The 22,109-nt window shown below is 41.3% G+C and overlaps 1 protein-coding gene across 22 annotated transcripts in view; it reads right to left on the bottom strand.

Annotated features, from left to right (window-relative positions):
- DCC (DCC netrin 1 receptor) overlaps positions 1-22,109 on the bottom strand; it is a 555,466-nt gene that overhangs the window by 466,647 nt on the left and 66,710 nt on the right. Inside the window, exon 9 of one of the 22 annotated variants that reach the window (XM_039544156.1) lies at positions 18,599-18,770. The exons of the other annotated variants lie outside the window; for them this stretch is intronic. Within the exon in view, the coding sequence (XP_039400090.1) occupies positions 18,676-18,770 (95 nt within the window). The 3' untranslated portion in view covers positions 18,599-18,675. Of the gene's footprint in view, positions 1-18,598; positions 18,771-22,109 lie in introns of those variants that run through there. 22 annotated transcript variants of the gene reach the window in all.

Genomic DNA, 22,109 nt, shown 5'->3' with positions numbered 1-22,109 from the left:
CTGCAAATCTCACTTAAGTTAGCAGGAAGCCATAGTACTTAGCATCTCTCAGGATCAGGTCCAAAGTAATGGCTCTGTTTTACCAAACATATAGCTAGAAATTTTATTTATTTCTGTTGTGACAAAGTTCCTCCTCTACCTTGGTGGGTCCTGCGCTTATTGGCAGATTTGCTCACTTCAGTGATCTTCCCCAGTGTCTGGGTCAACTTCTCCTGTGTCTGATCAGGAGTTGGGAGGTTTGGGGGGAACCCGGGCCCGCCCTCTACTCCGGGTTCCAGCCCAGGGCCCTGTGGATTGCAGCTGTCTATAGTGCCTCCTGTAACAGCTGCATGACAGCTACAACTCCCTGGGCTACTTCCCCATGGCCTCCTCCAAACACCTTCTTTATCCTCACCACAGGACCTTCCTCCTGGTGTCTGATAACGCTTGTACTCCTTAGTCCTCCAACAGCACATCCTCTCAGCTCCTTGAGACTCTTGCTACCAGCTCCTCACACGCACACCACAAACTGACGTAAGCTCCTTTTTAAACCCAGGTGCCCTGATTAGCCTGCCTTGATTGGCTGCAGGTGTTCTAATCAGACTGTCTGCCTTAATTGGTTCTAGCAAGTTCCTGATTGCTCTAGGGCAGCCCCTGCTCTGGTCACTCAGGGAACAGAAAACTACTCCTCCAGTGACCAGTATATTTGCCCTCGACCAGACTCCTGTACCCCACTGGTCTGGGTCTGTCACAATATGCACTGGATGATCTGTTGCTCCATGCCTACTGTATACCCAGCCTTCCAAGGTACACATGCCATGCCCAACCGCAAGTTAGTAGACACAGCACAGGATTTACTTTGTGAAATTCTATGAGCTGCATTTTGCTGGAAGTTGGATTAGATGATCAAAATGGCCTCTACGATCACTACCTTAGAAGGCATAACAAATATACAGAAGTAAAAATCTACATGCTGTTTTAAAAAGGCCAATTTTCCAAAGCTAAAAACAATTGTGAACAGAATTCAATAAGAGACAATATTTGAACATAAAAATTTGAATGCCAGTTAGGAATTGTGACTGCTTTATTAGATGCTCAGAAAAACCCACTCTTCTGCTACCATGAAAGAAGGTTTCTTTGGTTAAAAAAAGTCTTGATTAAGAGGGGAGATAAAGGCAGCAGTAAAAACTAATATGCAGAAAACAAATTAAAAAGCGGGGAAGCTGATAGCAATGAATACAAACTAGGAGTTAGGAAATGCAAAAATGAGACCAAAGGTATCAGTGATTTTTTTTTCCAGCCAGTTAGGTTAAGGGCAATAAGAAATAATTCTTTAAATAGATCAAGAATAAATTAAAGCCTAGCACTATTACAGGTCTGACTAACACTCAAGGATGATAAAATTATGCATCATGATGCAGAAAAGGCAGAAGTATTCAATACATATTTCTCTTGTATATTTTGAAAGAAGCTGTTTAATATATTCCTATATTAAAGTGATAATGAAATATCTTTTATTCCATCAGAATCTAGGGACAATGTTAAATTTAATAATGGCTATTTAACTTCTTGTTTAGCCATTCTTAAAAAATGTTTCCAGATAACAGCATCCTCCTTTTTCAGATCAAGACATTATTAACTGGAGGTAATCAATGAAGCAGGACATAGTTTTATGTAAAAAAAAAACCAGTGAAATTTTATGATCTGTTATTTCTCGGGCTGTCAAGCAATTAAAAACAAATATTGTGATTTATCGCATGATTACTCACGCTGTTAAACAATGATAGAAAACCATTTATTTAAATATTTTTGCATGTTTTCTACATTTTCAAATATTTTTATTTCAATCACAATAGAGGTATGAAGTGTAGACTGCTCACTTTATATTTATTTTTATTACAAATATTTGCACTGTAAAAAAACAAAAGAAATAGTATTTTTCAATTCACATAATACAAATACTGAAGTGAATCTCTTTAACATGAAAGTTGAACTTACTAATATAGAATTATATTCTATAAAATTATATAAAAATAACTTCATTCAAAAATAAAACAATATAAAACCTTAGAGCCTAGAAAGTCCACTCAGTTCTACTTCTTGTACAGCCAATCACTCGGACAAACAAGTTTGTTTACATTGCAGGAGATAATGCTGCCCAATTCTTGTTTACAATGTCAACTGAAAGTGAGAACAAGTGTTCATATGGCACTGTTATAGCCAGCATCACTAAAGATTCCTATATCCCTTCATGCTTTAACCACCATTCTAGGAAATACATCCATGCTGATGATGGGTTCTTCTAGATAATGATCCAAAGCAGTGTGGACTGATGCATATTCATTTTTATAGGCGTGCACAGCACATTTCATTAGGGTGTGCACCCAGGGAGCCCCGCCCTAGCCCCACCCCACCCTGCCCTAAGCCCTGTCCCACCCCCATCCACTCCCTCCTACTTCCCACCCCCTGACTGCCCCCCAGAACCCTCAAACCCCCCACTCCTTGTCCCCTGACTACCCCCTCCTGGGATCCCTGCCCCTAACTGCCCCCAGGACCCCACCCCCTATCTAAGCCTCCCTGCTCCTTGTCCCCTGACTGTCCCCCTAGGACCCTACTGCCTACCTGTCCCCTGACTGCCCCGACCCTTATCCACACTCCCGCCCCCAGACAGACTCCTGGGACTCCCATGCCTATCTAACCACTCCCCGCCCACTGACAGGACCCCCAGAACTCCCAACTCATCCACCCCCCCACAGCTCCTTGTCCCCTGACCACCCACTTCAGCGACGCCCCCCACCCTAACTGCCCCCCCGGACCCTCCTTACTCCCTGTCCCCTGATTGCCCTGACCCATATCCACCCCTGCCCCTCGACAGACCCCGGACTCCCATGCCCAGTCCAACCCCCCTGCTCCCTGACTGCCCCCTGCAGAGACCCCCCGCCCCAACCACCCCCCCCAGGATCCCACCCCCTATCCAACCTACCCTGCTGTCTGTCCCCTGGCTGCTCCCACCCCTTATCCAACACCCCCGGTCCCGGATCCCTTACCATGAGGCTCCTAGCAGCATGTTTTGCTTCACGCAGAGCCAGACACGCTGCCCCGCGGGAGCATGCAGCCCCACCCCTCAGAGCGGCATGGCTCCGGATGAGCAGGGAGTGTGTCTGCCTCCCCACAGAGCCAAACACTGCCCGGCGGGAACGCACAGCTCTGGCCCCCAGAGCGCTGTGTGCGTGGCAGCATGGCTCCAGGGGAGGGAGGAAAGGTGGGGGAGGGGCCGGTGACTTGCTGTGCTTAGCCGGGAGCTCCGGCCCCGGAGCACAGACCCCACGGCTTGCCACGCCAGGAGAGTGGGGCCATTTTCCCATCCCTGCATTAGGGTGTGCCTGGGCACACCCAGCACACCCCGTGCACACGCCTATGTTCATTTTCATCATCTGAGTCAGATGCCACCAGCAGAAGGTTGATTTTCCTTTTTGATGGTTCAGGTTCTGTAGTTTCCGCATCAGAGTGTTACGCTTTTAAGACTTCTGAAAGCATGTTCCACACTTAGTCCCTCTCAAATTTTGGAAGGTACTTCAGATTCTTAAACCTTGGGTCAAGTGCTGTAGCTATCTTTAGAAATATCACATTGGTACCGTCTTTGCATTTTGTCAAATCTGCAGTGAAAGTGTTCTTAAAATGAACAACATGTGCTGGGTCATCATCTGAGATTGTTATAACATGAAATAAGTGGCAGAATGCAGGTAAAACAGCAGGAAACATATAATGCTCCCCCAAGGAGTTCAGTCATAAATTTAATGCATTATTTGCATTATTTTTTTAACAAGCATAGTCAGCATGGAAACATGTCCTCTGGAATGGTGGCTGAAGCATGCAGAGGCATACGAATGTTTAGCATATCTGGCACGTAATGCCAGCTACAAAAGTGCCATGCGAACACCTGTTCTCACTTTCAGGTGATGTAAATAAGAAGCGGGCAACATTATTTCCTGTAAATGTAAACTAACTTGTTTGTTGAGTGATTGGCTGAACAAGAAGTAGGACTAAGTGGACTTGTAGGCTCTAAAGTTGTACGTTACTTTTTTTTTGGATTGCAGTTACGTAACAAAAATATCTACATTTGTAAATTGTACTTTCACAATAAAGAGATTTCACTACAGTACCTGTATGAGGTAAATTGAAAAATACTATTTCTTTTATCATTTTTACAATGCAAATATTTGTAATAAAAAATAATATTATAAAGTGAGCATTGTACACTTTGTAGTCTGTGTTGTAATTAAATCAAAATATCTGAAAATGTAGGAAATCATCCAAAAATATTTAATACATTTCAATTGGTATTTTATTGTTTAACAGTGTGGTTAAAACTGCGATTAATCACAATTAAAATTTTAAATTACAATTAACCTTTTGAGTTAATTGCGTTAGTTAACTGCGATTAATCAACAACCCTAGTTATTTCATCTGTTTCTCTATTGCTTCAATTTTGCCTGGCCAAATTTTTGATATAGCTGAAGTGTATCAGAAACACATACTTTAATGGAAGCCCTACTAAAAATGATACAGCTAGATTAATGACTTTTTAAATTTGAGATGAATGTGAAATTGCCAAATTTCATCTAAATCTGAAATGTATTCAGCCTTTCTTTGATGATAACTTCAAATCATAGCTTAAACTATTTATATGAACTAATTAAGATAGACACAAAAATCTAAGTTGCAAGGAAACTTTTTTTTTTCCAAATCTTCCTTAGACCAGAGTTTTAAAGCAGGAGGCTTGATGCTTGAGCACATTTGCCCACCTGCATTAGCACATGTAAACAACATGATTGTGTGGGCAAATGGCAACCAGCACAGGCAATCATGTGGTTTCTCAGTACACATATGTATAATACCGTTGCATAATCATGCTTCTGCTTTTTTTTCCCTCCAAAATTTGCTCCTTACATTCATCCAAGCCTCATTTGTCTGACTTCCCTCACCCTCTGACCAGCTATTTCTTAGCAGGACTGCTTTTTAAAAAATCTTTAGTGGTTTCTAAATTTGCAGTGTGGTGCCTTAGACTCAGCCCAGCTGCCTCTCTCTCTCTCTCTCTGTCACCTAGCTGCTTCAGCTTATTAATGCACAAATTGCCTGGCACAAGAAGGAGGTACTGTGCTGTATGGTAACAAATACCATTTCAATATACTGTCCCATTAAGACCTTACAAGTGCAAGGCCAGACCTCAATCTGAACTTTTCTTTCCTGCTTAGACACAGAAATGCTAGTTGAAAAGGCAGCATTATCTTCACATCCGTATTTCATTTGGAAGTCCACTTCAAAAGCAGATACAAATTATAAATGAGTCATTCTTGAAACATCAGCAGAATTGAATGAAAGCTCTACCTGAGTGAGGGAGTGCAGGGTACGGTCAGAAACTGTAGCAGAATGGTACATAAAGATCTTAATAGAAAATCAGTTACAAAAAGGAAGGATGAGGAAATCACCTGCAATTTTCTGAAAAGCAAAGGGAAGAATAGGATCTTTGGTCTCAGATCCCTGAAGTCTACTTAGAAATGGTAGGAACTCCTGCACAACGTGGGGCAAGATCCTGTAAGGTGCTGAGGACCCCCTGGAAGTTGATGACTGTGCTCTCATCTCCCATATAAGTCATTAAGAGTTGAATGTGTTCGATGTTTCCCCAAAGGTGATCAGCACTTCACAGAATCAGGACCTTAGCCCTTCCTTATGCCAGCGGTATAAAGGCTATAATACATTTTAGGATAAGAGGGATACATTTTGTTAATTGCTGAGCAAATCGGACATTTTGGGTATTGAATGCTAGTCCCACCATCAATATTTGGAAACAGGGTTTGATCTGCTATCTCAGGGTATCAAACCTGACATATAATCCCAAAAAACAACTGCCAAACTCACATATGCTGGTTAACTGGACTGTCAACTTTAACCTAAAAGATTGCAACTACAGGCTTCTGAAAATAACACTCATCAGGGTGTTATACAAACTTTTTCTGTGCCATGAAAAAAAGAACAGCTTTAAGCACACACTGATTACTTCACAATTAGCATATTTATTACTGTTACTTTTTGGTTTTTATGTTTGATTGGGCAGATCCTCAGCTGATATAAAAGGTCCAATGAAGTCAGAGGAACTACGTCAATTTCACCAGCTGAGATTATGGTCCAATGTGATTTTATTAGTGATATTTAGTGAAAAAAAATTGATTATGAAAGTTTACTGGATGATATTTTTCCTTAGCCAGAAGGAGGTAAAATAGCAATACAAATATTACAAATTCATTTCCTGTATTTTTGCCCAAACTGTATGCAATTTGTCACTTGTACTTGCCATATTCACACTCTATACGTGAAGGGAGAAGAAAAAAGGTAAGAAGAAGAATAGAATGAAAAAGAAAAAGAAACAGAAACTAAATACTGTAATAACACTCAAGTATGCCTAAAGGAGAAGGGAAGTGGTCAAAAAATAATTCACCCTGCCCCTTCAGCATCCTTCACAGACATTGTACACAAGGATCATGAGAGCCTAGTACAGACAACCCATAGCCCCGTTCTGCCCCAACCAGTTAGTAGAGCTGCGATAGCATTAAAAGGGGGGCATTCAGGCCCATGGTGTCCCAGTGCATGTGAAGGTCTATGCTCCACTGGAGCATCTGCATGCTCACCCAGTTCAGAGGGAGTGCACAGTGAACCCTGGCAAATATTATGGCAGGGAGCAATTAGGCATGATCTATCAGTGAATCTGGAGGCCCTAGGTTTAAACACCAACAGCTTGATTCTGTCCTTACATAAGAATGGCCATACAGGCCAATGGTCCATCTTGCCCTGTATCCTGTCTTTGACAGAGGTCAATGCCAAACGCTTCAGAGGGAATAAACAGAACAGGGCAATTATTGAGTGATCCATCCTGTCATTCTCTCCCAGCTTCTGGCAATTGGAGGTTTAGGTATACCCAAAGGAGAGGGTAGCATCTTGGCTAATAGCATTGATAGACCTATCATCCATGGACTTACCCAATTCTTTTTTGAACCCAGTTACACTTTTGGCCTTCACAACATCCCCTCACAATGAGTTCCACAGGTTGACTGTGTGTTGTGTGAACAAGTACTTCCTTTGGTTTGTTTTAAACCTGCTGCCAATTCATTTCATTGGGTGACCCTTGGTTCTTGTGTTATGTGAAGGGATAAATAACACTTCCTTATTCACTTCCCCAGATTGTTCATGATTTTATAGACCTTGATCATATCCCCCCCGGTCTCTCTATTCCAAGCTGAAAAGTCCCAGTCATCTTTAATCTTTCCTCAAATGGAAGCTGTTCCAAAACCTTAATCATTTTTGTTGCCCTTCTCAGTACATTTTCCAATTCTAATATATCTTTTTTGAGATGGGGCAACTAGAATTGCACACAATATTCAATTTGTACTCATGCCAGGGATTTATATAAAGGCATAATGATATTTACTGTCATGCTATCTATCAATTTCCTAACAGTTCCTAACTTTTTGTTAACTTTTTTGACTGACACTGCACATTGAGCAAGTGTTTTCAGAGAACTATCTACAATGTCTCCGAGATCTCTTTCTTGAGTGGTAACGGCTAATTTAGACCCCCATCATTTTGAATGTATAGCTTGGATTATGTATTCAAATGTACATTATTTTGCATTTATCAACATTGAATTTCATCTGCCATTTTGTTGCCCAGTCACTCAGTTTTGTGAGATCCCATTATAACTCCTCACAGTCTGCTTTGGACTTAGTTATTCTGAGTAATTTTGTATCATCTGTAAATTTTGCCATCTCACTGTTGACCCCTTTTTCCGTATCTTTTATGAATGTGTTGAATATAACTGGTCCTAGTACAGATCCCTGGGGGACACCATTTACCTCTCTCCATTCTGAAAACTGACCATTTATTCCTATCCTTTGTTTCCTGTCTTTTAACCAGTTACTGATCCATAAGAGGACCTTCCCTCTTATCCCATGACTGCTTACTTTGCTTAAGAGCCTTTGGTGAGGGACCTTGTCAAAGGCTTTCTGAAAAGTCCAAGTACATGATATCCACTGGATCATCCTTGTCCACATGCTTGTTGACCTCCTCAAAGAATTCTGCTAGATTCGTGAGGCATGATTTCCCTTTAGAAAAGCCCTGTGGACTCTCCCCCAACATATTCTGTTCATCTATGTGCCTGATAATTCTATTCTTTAATATAGTTTTAACCAATTTGCCTAGTACTGAAGATAGGCTTACTGACATGTACTTGCCAGGATCACCTCTGGAGCCTTTTTAAAAAATTCGCATCATATTAGCTACCCTTCAGTCAGCTGGTACAGAAGCTGATTTAAGTGATAAGTTACATACCACAGCTAGTAGTCTTGGAATTTCATATTACAGTTCATTCAGAACTCTCGGGTGAAAACCATCTGGTCCTGCTGACTTATTACTGTTTAATTTATCAATTTCTTCTAAAATCCCTACTGATACCTCAGACTGGGACAGTTCCTTAGATATGTCACCTAAAAAGAATGGGTCACGTATGTGAACCTCCCTCACATCCTCTACATTGGAGCTGGATACAAAGAATTAATTTAGGAAGTACTTTTATCCCCATTTCACAGATGAGGACCTGAGACCCGGAGAGATTAAGTGATTTACCCAAAGCCAAACAGGAAGTCTGTGGCAGGGAATTAAACTCCGGTCTCCCCACTCTCAGGCTAGTGCCCCTCATCATAATTTATTGTTATTATTCATTATTATTTACTGATTAATCCTTTAATCAAACCAGGGGTACGTTTTATGTCTGCATCATATCTTATAAATAAGGGTTGTGATGCATTTAATCTCATATCAAATGGAATTCAGCCAAGAATAATTCAAATTCTGTTTAATATCCCACCCCGTGAGCCTCCCCAAGAAGGAATAACAAAGGAAGTTGCAGGGAATTTGGCTCATTCAGCCTTACAGAAATGGAGAGTGCCTGGCAGGAGATAGAGACTGTCACTACTGCATTTGAGCTATGCTGTACATTACTATGAAAATGGGGACTGGTTCCATACAATGACCTGTTTTGCTGGCCTGCAATACACAGTCTCTTATTGTACTCAATTACTTTTGCACTACAGTCCATTAGTAAGAGTTGTTCAGCTGAAAGAAAACTATCATATCATATATATGAATTTTGCTGAACATATTTGCTAATACTGTATATCAGGCCAGTATAATGTTATTTTATTATTGCAGCAGTTTTTGTATTGCAAACTGCACAACAGATTCCTTTAATATGACATTAATGTCTATAAGTGCTCATAGTCACATTTCTAAATTTGATTAGAGGAGATAAAGATTCATACTTACTAAAACCCAATTTTGCTCTCTCCTGTCACAGAGACAAGGACAAACCAATTCCTTGACCTGATCTTACCATCACGCCTAGAGGCTGCATAGTTAATCCTACCGAAAAAGCAAAGGTTATGTGTGAAGAACGATAGAGAAATCTGTCATTAAAATGATACTGATCTGTCAATATACAGAATGCATTAAAGTGTATAACCACAATGTAGTAATGTGTTTGGGATTTTGCTTCCCCACCCCCAAAGGAAATTCAGGCCAGGCTTAGCAGAGCTATAGGACGTCATATGAGCCTATGTGGATAAGCAATAAAGAGGTAAAAAGATCATAACATTTGTACTGACACCCATCAAGGCATTCTTCTTACTACAATATTTGCAAAATACATTTACAGTTTGCAAAAGAGGCAGTCAACTAATGGCTGGAATATGGGACTAGAAGTCAGCTTTGCGGCTACCTTGCTGTGTGACCTTGAACCTTCAGTTTTCCTGACTTGTGATGGGAATAAAAATATTTACAAGCCTTTGAAATAATGAACATTTTATTATTGGGGCTATTACTTTTAGCTATTTAGGTGGAGGGTTTTTATTTAATTAAATGTACCAGAATTTTGTCAAGAAAACAGTTGTTTTGGAAAAGCTTCTTCCACTGCGGTTTAATTGTCAGTGGCAAAATGTTACAGAATGAGGAACTGTAATACAGCTAAATTAGCCCATAACCTTAATAAATTATGAATCCACACAGTCAAGAAAATATGAATGTAACCCTACATATTTCCTTTAACCCCACTCAATATTGCTCTGTTTATACATTCAGGGATTGCATTAGCTCTTTTGGCCTCAGGGCCACACTGGAAGTTCATGATTACCATTACCCCCAAGTCTTTTTCATAGTCACTGCTTCCCAGGAGTCCCCTCATCCTGTAAGAATGGCCTGCATTCTTTGTTCCTAAATGTATGACTCTACATTTGGCCATATTGAAATATGTATTGTTTGCTCACACCCGCCTTACCGAACAATCCAGATTGCTCTGTACTAGTGACCTATCCTCTCCATTCTGTACCACTTCCCCAGTCTTTGGGTCATCTGGAAGCGTTATCAGTAATGATTTTATGTTTTCTTCCATTAATAAAAAATGTTAAATAGCACAGGGCCAAAAGCCCATCCCTGCTGGACTCCACTAGAAACACATCTGCTCAGTGATGATTCCCCATTTACAATTACATTTTGAGACCTATCAGTTAGCCAGTTCTTAATCCATTTACTGTGTGCCATATTGATTTTGTATTGTTCTAGTTTCTTAATCCAAATGTCATGTGGTACCAAATCAAATGGTTTACAGAAGACTAAGTATATTACATCAACACTATTCCCTTGATCAAGCAAAGAAATCACATCAAAAAGATAAAGTTAGTTTGACAAGTTCTGTCTTCTATAAATCCATGTTGATTGGCATTAATAACATTACCCCCCTTTAATTCTTGATTGACCCTTGTATCAACTGTTCCTTATTTTTCCCAAGATCCATGTCAGGCTGATGGGTCTATAATTACCTACCTAATCCTCTATCTTTTTAAAATACTGACACAACATTAAGAACGAGGAGTACTTGTGGCACCTTAGAGACTAACAAATTTATTTGGGCATAAGCTTTCATGGGCTAAAGCCCACTTCATCAGTTAATAAGAAGGTGTGAATAACAGTAGGGGGAAATTAGCATGTGTAATGACCCATCCACTCCTAGTCTTTATTCAAGCCTAATTTAATGGTGTCCAGTTTGCAAATTAATTCTAGTTCTGCAGTTTCTCGTCGGAATCTGTTTTTGAAGCTTTTTTGTTGCAGAACTGCAACTTTAAAAAACTTCAAAAACAGACTTTGTCCCCTACTGTTATTCACGCCTTCTTGTCAACTGTTTGAAATGGGCCATCCTGATTATCACTACAAAAGTTTTTTTTTCTCCTGCTGATAATAGCCCACCTTAATTGATTAGTCTCCTTAGAGTTGGTATGGCAACACCCATCTTTTCATGTTCTCTGTGTAATATATATCTCCTACTGTATTTTCCACTACATGCATCCGACGAAGTGGGCTGTAGCCCATGAAAGCTTATGCTCAAATAAATTTGTTAGTCTCTAAGGTGCCACAAGTACTCCTGTTCTTTTTGCTGATACAGACTAACACGGCTACCATTCTGACACCTGACACAACATTAGCTTTCTTCCAGTTTTCTGGAACTTCCCCAGTGTTCAGTGATTTATTGAAAATCATTAACAACAGTCCAGAGAGCTCCTTGGCCATCTCTTAATATTGACAGATGCATGTTTTATCTGGACTTACTGATTTTAAAAAGTCTAACTTTTTAACATCCTCCTGAGTTACTGTTGGAATGGAAAGTATTTTATCACCATCATATGATATAAATGCATAATCTTTCTTTTTTCCCAAACACAGAACAAAAATATTTGTTGAAGACTTCTGCCTTCTCTGCGTTAATATTGACAATTTTACCATTTTTATGTAGCGATGGAAAAGTACTGTTAGGGTCCCTTTTGTTCCTAATATACTTGAAACAATCATTGTCCTTAACTCTGCTGGCCACTGGTTTTGTCTTATGCTTCTCTTATCATTTTTCTGCAATTCCTAGCATCTAATTTATATTAATCACTATAAAATGTCCCTTTTTTGTATTCAATATATATATAATACACACACACACACACACACACAGTTTCTACTTCCCGTCTCAGCCACACTTGTTTTCTAACCAAAGTAATCTCTCTCAATTTTGGCTTTTTGAGCATCTTGTAAAATATATTTAAACTGTTCCCAGTTATCATTTGCATTTTTCTATTTAATTCTTTCATCCAGATGATTTGGCTCACAATTGTTTTCTGTTGCACCTTCCGTAGCTATAGCTGTGTCCACTATGACATTGCCCCTCCACTCCCTGGTCCTGCCCCCTTACAACAAGACTTGTGTAGGGAGCCTTCTAAAACTGCCTATGGCTGTCTTACTCAATTCCTGCACAGGGAGAATTCGCTTCGAGCTGGACCCTGGGTTTTAATGGCACTGCAAAATAAAGAGTCCATAACAGGAGGGAGAGAACATCCTCAGGAACACTTACACAAATTTCCCTCTTCTAAACATCTGGTAATCCTGCCTAATTCTGGACAATTGTTGGACAGCTACTTGCCCACATTACATGTTGCAGGTAAACACTGTGCGCTGCAACACTGACACAACCTAGTCCCGAATCTGGCACAAGTGCCTATGAGTCTTGAACAGCTAAAGTAGCAGCTCCTATACCACTCCTCCTCCCTCCACCTTCAGTGGATGTATGAAAAACAAAGGTGCATGGGCTTCTTTATACCCAGAAGATCCCAGCTGCACAACACACAGCAGGTCCAGGATTGGAGAAGGGTGAAGATGAGCTTTATGCAACCTTTCACACCTCTTTACATGCCTCAGCTGTGCACTTCTCAGAATCTAACCCAGTATTTCTAATTTTTCAGCTCTCCTATGACAGAATAAATATATTTTTTATTTTTTAGCACCCAACAATTTTCATTATTAAATCTGTAGTGCCATTATGTGGTATAAAATAGCTTTGCCATTGGAAAGTAAAGGCATATTGTCCCAAATTGATTTAAAGTGAAAAGAACTAGTCCACTCTTGTCTCTGTCCCCAGATTTGTAAACTAATCTATTCCCCACCTACTGACAATCTTCAATCTAGTTAGATCATCCTCAATCTAGTTAGATCTCATGAAGTTCATCCTGTACAATGGGTCTTCAAATAACAAATTGTATTTCAAATACATTCAGAGCCAAATGACATGATACTATTATTGTCCTTCTTCTGACCTAAGTCCGTGCATCGAATACCTTAAACACAAAAATCAATCCTATCCAAACTGATCACAGGAAACTGAATTTATTTAATAAAGAAGAAAAACCCTAATCTGGCAACAAGCCAAGGAGTTTTGAGCAGACAAGGAAAAGTCAGAAGTTTCTTGGTGGCTATTTGTTATTTCACTTACAGCTCTGTTACTCCTGTTATTTTACTTATACCAATTCTATGCAAAAAGTGACACATTGCCTATAACTGTATTTATTTCCCCATCCATCTGCATATATGCTATACACAGTGATATTGGTATGTTACATGTTGTGTAGCCAATAGATTGGCCTATTCAGAACAGTATTCCATTATATTCTCTAAGTATCACACACTAATTTTCTACCTATAAAATTTTATACCATGTCTGGAAAAATATCCATTTATGAGTGCACGGTTATTTACAGCCAGGACTGAAATTCAGGACACTGTTTTGTTAAAGCTTAGAGTAAAGCTAGCTTTGAAATACAAAACCTTTATATAATTAATGGGTATGTCACATAAAAGATACTTTCATACCGGAAAAAAAGGAAACTACATCATGCTAATAATATGGATTTATTGTTCTGTGTTGTGCTTCCACAAATTTCCATCCCACTATGGCTAAATAGCAAGAGAGCCTGTCTCCCCCTGGGATAACAGACAGCCTTTCCTACATGATCCTTCAGTGAAATCGAAATCCTGATTTTATTTTTTTATAATTTAAGTATTTAGTCAAATTTTCAACAAGCAACGCTAAAAAAAACCCAACATACCAGAACCCTGATGAGGTTTCTGTACCCTGCACTCAGATGAGAAACCCCACTGGTCTTGGCTTACTCATATGAGTAAAAATTGCTTATTGAGTATGTGAGTTGGAGGATTAGGTTCCAAAATAAGGCACATAAGTAAAGCAGCTACTGTCAGACACCTGTTAAGGTTGAAAACAGTATCTATGATAATTATAATCCTATTTTCACACACACTTAAACCTTTCTGAAACAATCAGCTTTTGAGTTGAAATTATCCCTGTTTGGCCTCTTCCATAAAGGTGAATTTTCCTAGAAAATTTGAGCAAAATCATGACTTATGAGAAGAACATAGGTATTTTTGAAATCTAATACCTCCCCCTAACCAGCTCACCCATATGGCCTAGAAAAATGAGCAACAACTCCAGAATTCTATTCCCACTTTTCCCACTTATTGTCCTTCATAAAACACTTCTCACTTGTCTAGCACGTTAAAAACACACTTTGAGCTTCACAAAACATGTGTGAGTTACTGAATTATCACTCCGCACCTTGCAACTTCACGCTCTTTATTCAAGAAGTTTCTCTTCAACAGTTATAGGCATTCTTGAGCATTCAAATATGGTATGTGCAAACCTGTCCTTTCAAGTTCTTATACTGCATTGTTCACCATGGTATACATTGCCTATATACTTATCATTGTGTGCTATACAGTAAATTCAGGGGGGGCGGCACCAACGCTGGGCAGCGGCAGGGGGGGGCGGGCGGGCGTTGGGCGTGGAGCTCCTCCGTGGTGGTGCGGCGGCCCTGTCGCCTGCAGCCAGTCCGGACGGACCTGGACGCTGGACCTGCCGGCATGCCGTCTTCGGGCGGTTCCCGCCGTCTCGAGCTCCGCGCGCGCAGGCAGGTCGCGGCTGGTCCCGGCGTCCCGGCTGGGTGGACGACCGGGCATGCGCGGCCGCTCCACCACGCGAGAGGCGGGGCGACGGGACCGCCCCCGGACGGAAAGAGCGCGCGCAGCGCTCGCTGCTGGGGGCAGCCCGATTTCAGAGCCCGCCCTGAGTAAATTGTACACAGAGTGTTATTGAGAAGAATTCCTCTTCACTCTGTGTGTTATATTTCCTGCTTAAGGTATAATCAAATGTGAATAAAATGTTTAGGGTCAATAATTTTATTTTTAGTATTTGTTTCATTGGGTCTTGCTGCTTTCATTTTTTCTCCCTGAACTAAAATCACAGCTGTCCACTGAACATTTTATTCTATTACTCTATGTAATACCACAATACTTGTAATATTTCTGTATACTTAATAAAGAGTGCCATGACTGACAAATTACAGTTCAAATGATATGACTGCAAACACAGAGTTTAAAAATTATGTGCTAGTGTCACAAATCCACAGGATCAGTGACAGGCCTTAGTTTTGGAACAGTCTCCAGGAGGAACTTTTTCAGTGTACTAGACTGCCAAGGGGTCTCTCTCTTCCCCCAGGGTAAGCCACATGGCCTCGCCACCTTCTGCTTCAAACCTTGCCCAGCGAGTCCAAATGAGACAGGCTCCAGGTAGAGACTTGTACACTCATCAGGGATTAATGCACCTCACCAAGCCTTTTCAATGACACTCAAATAGCATTGTCAAAATTGTAGGATTTATTAGTCAATTGGAACACAACATAGGAAGTCCTGAGGTTAGCATAGAGAACTGAAGGTTAAAGCACATAAACCTTTCTGGTTAGTCCAGAGCCCTGCCAGGCTGTAGTGAACCCCCATGTTCAGGATGTCTGTCTGTTTCTCAGTTTGACCTACTTCATCAAATCCCAGGTGAGAGTCCTGACTCCTTCCAGCAGCCAACACTTATCCTCCCTATCTGACACCTCTGTCCTTTGTTCTCTAGCTGGGGGATGTTGCTCAGCCTTCCTGCTAAGAGAGGTGGGGAAATCCATCTCCCTATGGTTGCCTGGTGACTGGATTTGTCATTGTTGTCTCAGATTCTCTGTTGCTATGGGGTCAGCCTCAGCTAGTCTTTTTTCAATGACCCATTCAGGCTCAAACACCAAGGTGGCATTCATACCTGTGTCTCTTGCCTACCCTGAGAGCAAAACAGTCTTTCTACCCTCCCCACATCATAGCCTTGCAAAAATTGAGGAAACTGAGGCACAGATAGGTGTCACTATATTACAGAAAATTCCCACTTCGTTACAGGAGGCCCCAAAATCATGAGATTAAAAAAATAATTTGATTATTTTAAGTCAAATAATAAATGTTGGGTTCTTTTTATTTGTTGTCTGGTTTCTGAGCCAGTGAGATGCACTTAGGCTCCTCAACCAATGAGACTAGACTCTCACCACTTCCTCCAACAGAAACCAACAGTTACTTGAATCCAGAACCTGGGGATTTAAGTAAAACACCAAATATTTCAAACCCAGTAATCAAATTGCAAGGCTTGGCTACGCTGGAGTGAACATTAAATATTTACACACACTAAATTTCAAACACAACATTAGTGACAACTAAGTTAAAAAAGTGCAAAAACCCTCGTGTGTAGTGAAGAAAAGAGTTTGTCAATTGGACCAGGCCATAAAAAATAAGATTTTTTGTATTTGCAAACTTCACAAACCCCAACATGCTTGGGAGGCAGGGGAGAGTAGAAAATTCTTTTCTAACATTGTATTGAGAGGAAGAGCAATATAGAGACAGTATGCAGATCGAGGGAAGTGATTATTCCCCTCTATTCGGCACTGGTGAGGCCAAACTGGAGTATTGCGTCCAGTTTTGGTCCCCCCACTACAGAAGGGATTTGGACAAATTGGAACAAGTCCAGCAAAGGGCAACAAAAATGATTAGGGGGTTGGGGCACATGACCTATGAGGAGAGGCTGAGGGAACTGGGGTTATTTAGTCTGCAGAAGAGAAGAGTGAGGGAGGATTTGATAGCAGCCTTCAATTACCTGAAGGGGGGTTCCAAAGAGGATGGAGCTCGACTGTTCTCAGTGGTGGCAGATGACAGAACAAGAAGCAATGGTCTCAAGTTGCAGTGGGGAAGGTCTAGGTTGAATATTAGGAAACATTATTTCACTAGGAGGGTGGTAACGCACTGGAATGGGAGGTGGTGGAATCTTCATCCTTAGAGGATTTTAAGACCCGGCTTGACAAAGCCTTGGCTAAAATAATTTAGTTGGCGTTGGTCCTGCTTTGAGCAGGGGATTGGACTAGATGACCTCCTGAGGTCTCTGCCAACCCTAATATTCTACAATTCTATGCTGAGAATAATTCAGCTGAGTTGACCTAACTGTTCCAGAACAAAATAAATTAATGCTCCGATGATAGGAAAGCTAAATATAGCATTAAAAAGAAGTCTAAAGCAATCATTTCCATATCAGTATGTTGTTTGGGCTGAGGCTGGCATCTTCCTTATCTTCAGTATTATTCTGAGTCTTTTTTTTTTAAGTCCCTCATCCTATTTCTTGGCTCCTAGTTCTACTTAGCAGTATTAAAATACGTGTTGTTCAAGTGATCCCAGACCACTCACCATCGTTATTTACCACTCCATCAATTTTTGTGTCATTTGCAAACTTTACCAACAATGATTTTATATTTTCTTCCACATCATTGATAAACATATTGAATAGAACTGGCCAAGAACAGATTCCTGTAGCACCCCAGGGGACCAATTTAGCCTAATAGTGATGACTTTTGTTCAACTGGGACAGTAATTCCACTTTTATGAGAACACCTTCTGCCATTGCTGTGGGGTTAAGTGGTGCTTAAGCAAATGTGAAGTTCTAATCTCTGGTCTTTTAATGCAGAAGTTACTTAACAACCATCAAAGCATATTTTAGCCCTTCATGCAATTCAGAGTGTGTCGTATTACTTCAATAGGAACAGCAACAGCATCTATGGTGCATTCACCCTCCTCCCTCTTCCCTCCAATAAGTACAAGTGTGCACATGGAGCTGATCACCCAAAGGCAAATTAACTCTATTTTTCATTAAATAAGAACAGGTTGCAAGTTTTTCTTCTTCCTTGGTCAGGGGCGGCTCTATGTTTTTGCCGTCCCAAGCACGGCAGTCAGGCAGCCTTTGGCGGCGTTTCTGCAGGAGGTCCACTGGTCACGTGGATTCGGCAGTGGTTGTGTGGGTGATCTACCGGTCCCGCGCCTTCAGCGTACTCGCCACTGAATTACCGCCGAAGCCAGGGGACCGGCAGACCTCCCACAGAAATGCCACCAAAGGCTCCCTGACTGCCGCCCTCATGACAACTGACAGGCCACTCACCCCCTTTCCCCGGCTTGCTGCCCCACGCACTTGCTGCGCTGGTGCCTGGAGCTGCCCCTGTCCTTGATGGAGCACATTGTGTGTGATGTTTTTTGTGGGGAAGTAGGGTGGCAAATTCTGCACTGTAATTCAGCAGAGGTAAGCTGTGTGAGACAAAAGAGAAGACTCCAGAATAGGTAACACTAGACCCATCAATATCATCTGCCCCTAAGGACAATGCAGGGTTATTATTTACAAAAGGAAAATTAATGCTTTTAGACAATGAACTACACAACTTATGCATTGGGGAAAAAATCATTGCACTTCAGCAGGGTACAGGCTTCTCAAGAAACCAACCGGACCAATCAATTTACACCAGGGATGAGTTTGGGAGTGATTTTGTATCTTAGGATTCTTTTCTGTGTACAAGAAGATTCTTTTCTCTATATTGATTAGAGGAGCGTATGTGGTGATGTGAGCATCTCTCGTTTTCTGCAGTCTTGTAGTGTCTGTCCAAAGTGTCTGGCTGAGGTTATGTTTCTGGAACCTGAAGTAAAGGGGTACATTTTAATTAAAGGTTAGGTCTGTGCATCAGGAATAAGCATTCTTTGGGGGAAAATGTGTGCTGGCTATTCGTAAAACAAAGGAAGAAGTGAAACAATGAATGGGTGTTAGATTGGTTAAAAAGCCTTTGCTCAGATAAGCATCCAGTAGCTTCAAAGCTCATCCCAAATTTAATCCAGTGATGTGTTGGAGTCTGATAGCAGAGGCTAGTGGCAATTTTTTGAAATCCTGCCTCCAAGCGGAAGGCAAGTTTGGCTATTACTACACCATCCATTTTATCCAAACAAATACCTTCCAGAGATGACTTACTCCAGGTTCTCATACAGTACATTGCAAGAGAAAATGTTTTGCCTTTGGAATAAACCAGATTGCACCAACTGGCAAGTATTATCAAAAATATTCTCATGGGAGGACGCTCCCAGACATCCTTATCTATTTGGTATTATAAATAAGAGTTGAACGTGGTGTGTCTGTCTTTGGTCACGGTAATGACAGCACATTTTCAGTTTAAATGGGAAAATAAATGAATAGATTCTCCAGTCCCTCAGCTCTCCTTTCTGCCATCATACACACATCAGGTAGATGGGATTTACCATAGGCTCAGAGGGATATTTACAGGATTCCCCTTGTTAAACCCTGGACAACACAACACTGAATTTATTGATCATTCATCATTCATTCATGCCCGTCACCCCAACCGGGGTATGGGGCCATAACCACAGATCTCCAGAGTCTTCTATCCTGGGCCATTCGCTCTAGCTGGTTCCAGGTATAGCCCATTTTTTGCTATCAACCTGAAGGTCGCGTCGCCAGGTATTTCTTGGGCGGCCTCTTTTCCGCTTCCCTTGGGGGTTCAACAGCTCTCCTGTCAACAGTCGTCTCTGTCCAGCTTGCGTCCATCTTGTCTCGCTAATGCCTAGTAGGGTCAGGTTGTTGCTCCTCATCTCTGCTGCAACCTGCGCCGTCTTTACTCGTACATGGTCCTCACGTTCCATGTGCCGATGGTAATCCTCCTGGTTGTAAGAAGGGTGATCGGCTTAGTGGCTTCCTCGCGGCTTTCACCACCCAGCGTCATGCGTCTTCGAGTTGAAGATCCTTCTTTTTCCAGGCTAAAAGTCTCTGTTAACTCTATTGTTGGCGTTTCTGTAGCAAGCTGATTTTTACGGGGTGGAGTTGCTAGCCCCACGCCCAACCCTCCTCCTTTACCCTGACTTGGGACAGGCAGATGGCCCCAAAGGACCTCTCTGGTGGAGTTGAATTTATTGATGTTTATCCCAAATTCAGCCATGTTGACCCAGCACTGAAAACACTGAGAACAGGATTTCTTGTGAAATTTCCACTTCTCCTTAGCTTCAGTGAGGTTGGAAATTCCATGAGAATACCCATTCTCCCAGGATTTTGGCACTACTGCTTCTGGTCCCACACAGAATCAGGAAGTGCAAGAACTCAAAGTAAACTGAATTTTCCAGACATCAGAAAAGATCTGGCTTTAGTTTGGGCTTTGGATGATGGCCTGAGACAGCTCGCATTTTATCCAAACTATCCACTTCCCATATTGCTAGTGAGGCTCAGGAATGTTGTTTTAGAAGGTGGAATTCAAATGAGTTCTCAGTGTAAAAAAAATGCTGTCAAGATCTATCTTTCTGTGGCCAGATACTGCTCTCTGAGTTGTGCCTGTACTGAAATCAATGAGGGCTGGAAGCACATATCTACAGGCTGAATTTGACAGAGAGTATCTCTCACCAAGTTTTTAGTACTTTCTTAGAAGATTAACGGAAGACATTTCCAAAACAAAATGTTTCTTCTTTTGAATTCCTCCCTTCCTCCATTCTGATTTTAGAGGAACACACCTTGCTTCTGCCTATTTTTGTTCAGTAGTGTCTTGTTTATTTAGAGCATTACTGATCATGCCACAAGAAACATTTGAGTTGTAGGTTCAATGATCTAAATAAATTTGTGCTATTTGGTGGATAAATGAATTAAAGGTGTCACATTTTGTTTTCCTCCCCATCCCCACTTCCAAAGCAAAAGAATAAGAGTATTTATCCGTGCTTAACTAAAAATTCCCTTTCTTCAAGCAATGAGGCTTATAGATCCATTACAATGGGAACTTCCACCTGCTTGCAGCTTACGGCCAGCCAGACCTGTCTGTAACTAGCAGCAGGGGAATGCCTTTCCCCCTGATGTATCCTCCAGTTGAGAAAGTTTCTACAATCAGAATAATTCAAATACACTTTCTTAAGTTACAGATTTTGTTAAATATACTTTGAGGAAAACCACAAAAATTTCTCCTACTGCAGAACATGGTAAATTCCACCAACTGACAACTAACCCTAATCTTTGGATGCCAGTTTTCATCTCTATTCTGCATAATCCACTGGTCTCAAGGGTGGGCCAGATCTGTGGACCTTATTACCTGAAAAAAGGCAATTTTCAGATAGGCATGGATAAGTTTCCCTATTCTTTGAGCCATTAAAGTTAATTTTTGTGCCAATGTGCCTCAAGAGTGGGAAGTAAAATCATCCTTTAAATACGGTTACCACACATGGAGAAAAACTCTGCCAAAAGAGGAAAAAAATGACATTGAAAGGCCTTCTCCAATGGATAGAGAACATAGCCCCTGCAGGGGTTCAACCTAGGTAGTGCTGTAAAGAGCAGAATGAGGTTCCAAGGACATATTCTATTCCCTCGAGCTGGAATAAGGTTGATGACCAAGAAAGCATTTGAGGTTGGCGTTTGTATAAAAAACTTCCTTTTCTTGAACATGCTGAGAACTTTATACTATAGAGACTTGATCTTTTCGCTTGGACACTGTTATATACCCACCACCGAGCCTTCCTGGGCTATGGCCACTCAAGGATGTGTTTCACTGGCTTAACCAGCCAATAGAATAAGTTCTATATGTTGATTTCTCTGTTGGGCTCTATGAGAGCAATCACCACTTCATGCAAGTATCAATTGTAAACCTCCCTGCTCCTGGGTGGAAGACTGGTTTTGCAATAGCAAAGCTCTGTAAGACAGGCATCTGAAGCTCCAGGGCCAAGCTAATCAAGCCTGAGTGTTATAGTCTCTACATCCAAAAAGGCATATGCTGTATCTCATTCCCATGTTTTGTATTGTCCTGTGGAGCAGTGGAAAAGATTAGAAGATGTAGCAGGGACTTTGCCCAGCTTTGCAAGATGCCATTCACTGCCTAAGATCCTGAGCCCTGACACACAGAAAGGCCACAGGGCACTTTATTTTCTGTTTCTAGTTGCAAAGAAGTTGATCACCAGCCCACCAAATTACTTATGATGAGTGAGATATTTCTGGGTGCAGAAGC

Source organism: Mauremys reevesii, linkage group 6 (assembly GCF_016161935.1).
Source record: "Mauremys reevesii isolate NIE-2019 linkage group 6, ASM1616193v1, whole genome shotgun sequence".
Classification (NCBI taxonomy): Eukaryota; Metazoa; Chordata; order Testudines; family Geoemydidae; genus Mauremys; species Mauremys reevesii.
Note: the sequence above shows the minus strand (reverse complement) of the source record. Positions and strands in the feature narration are given on the sequence as shown.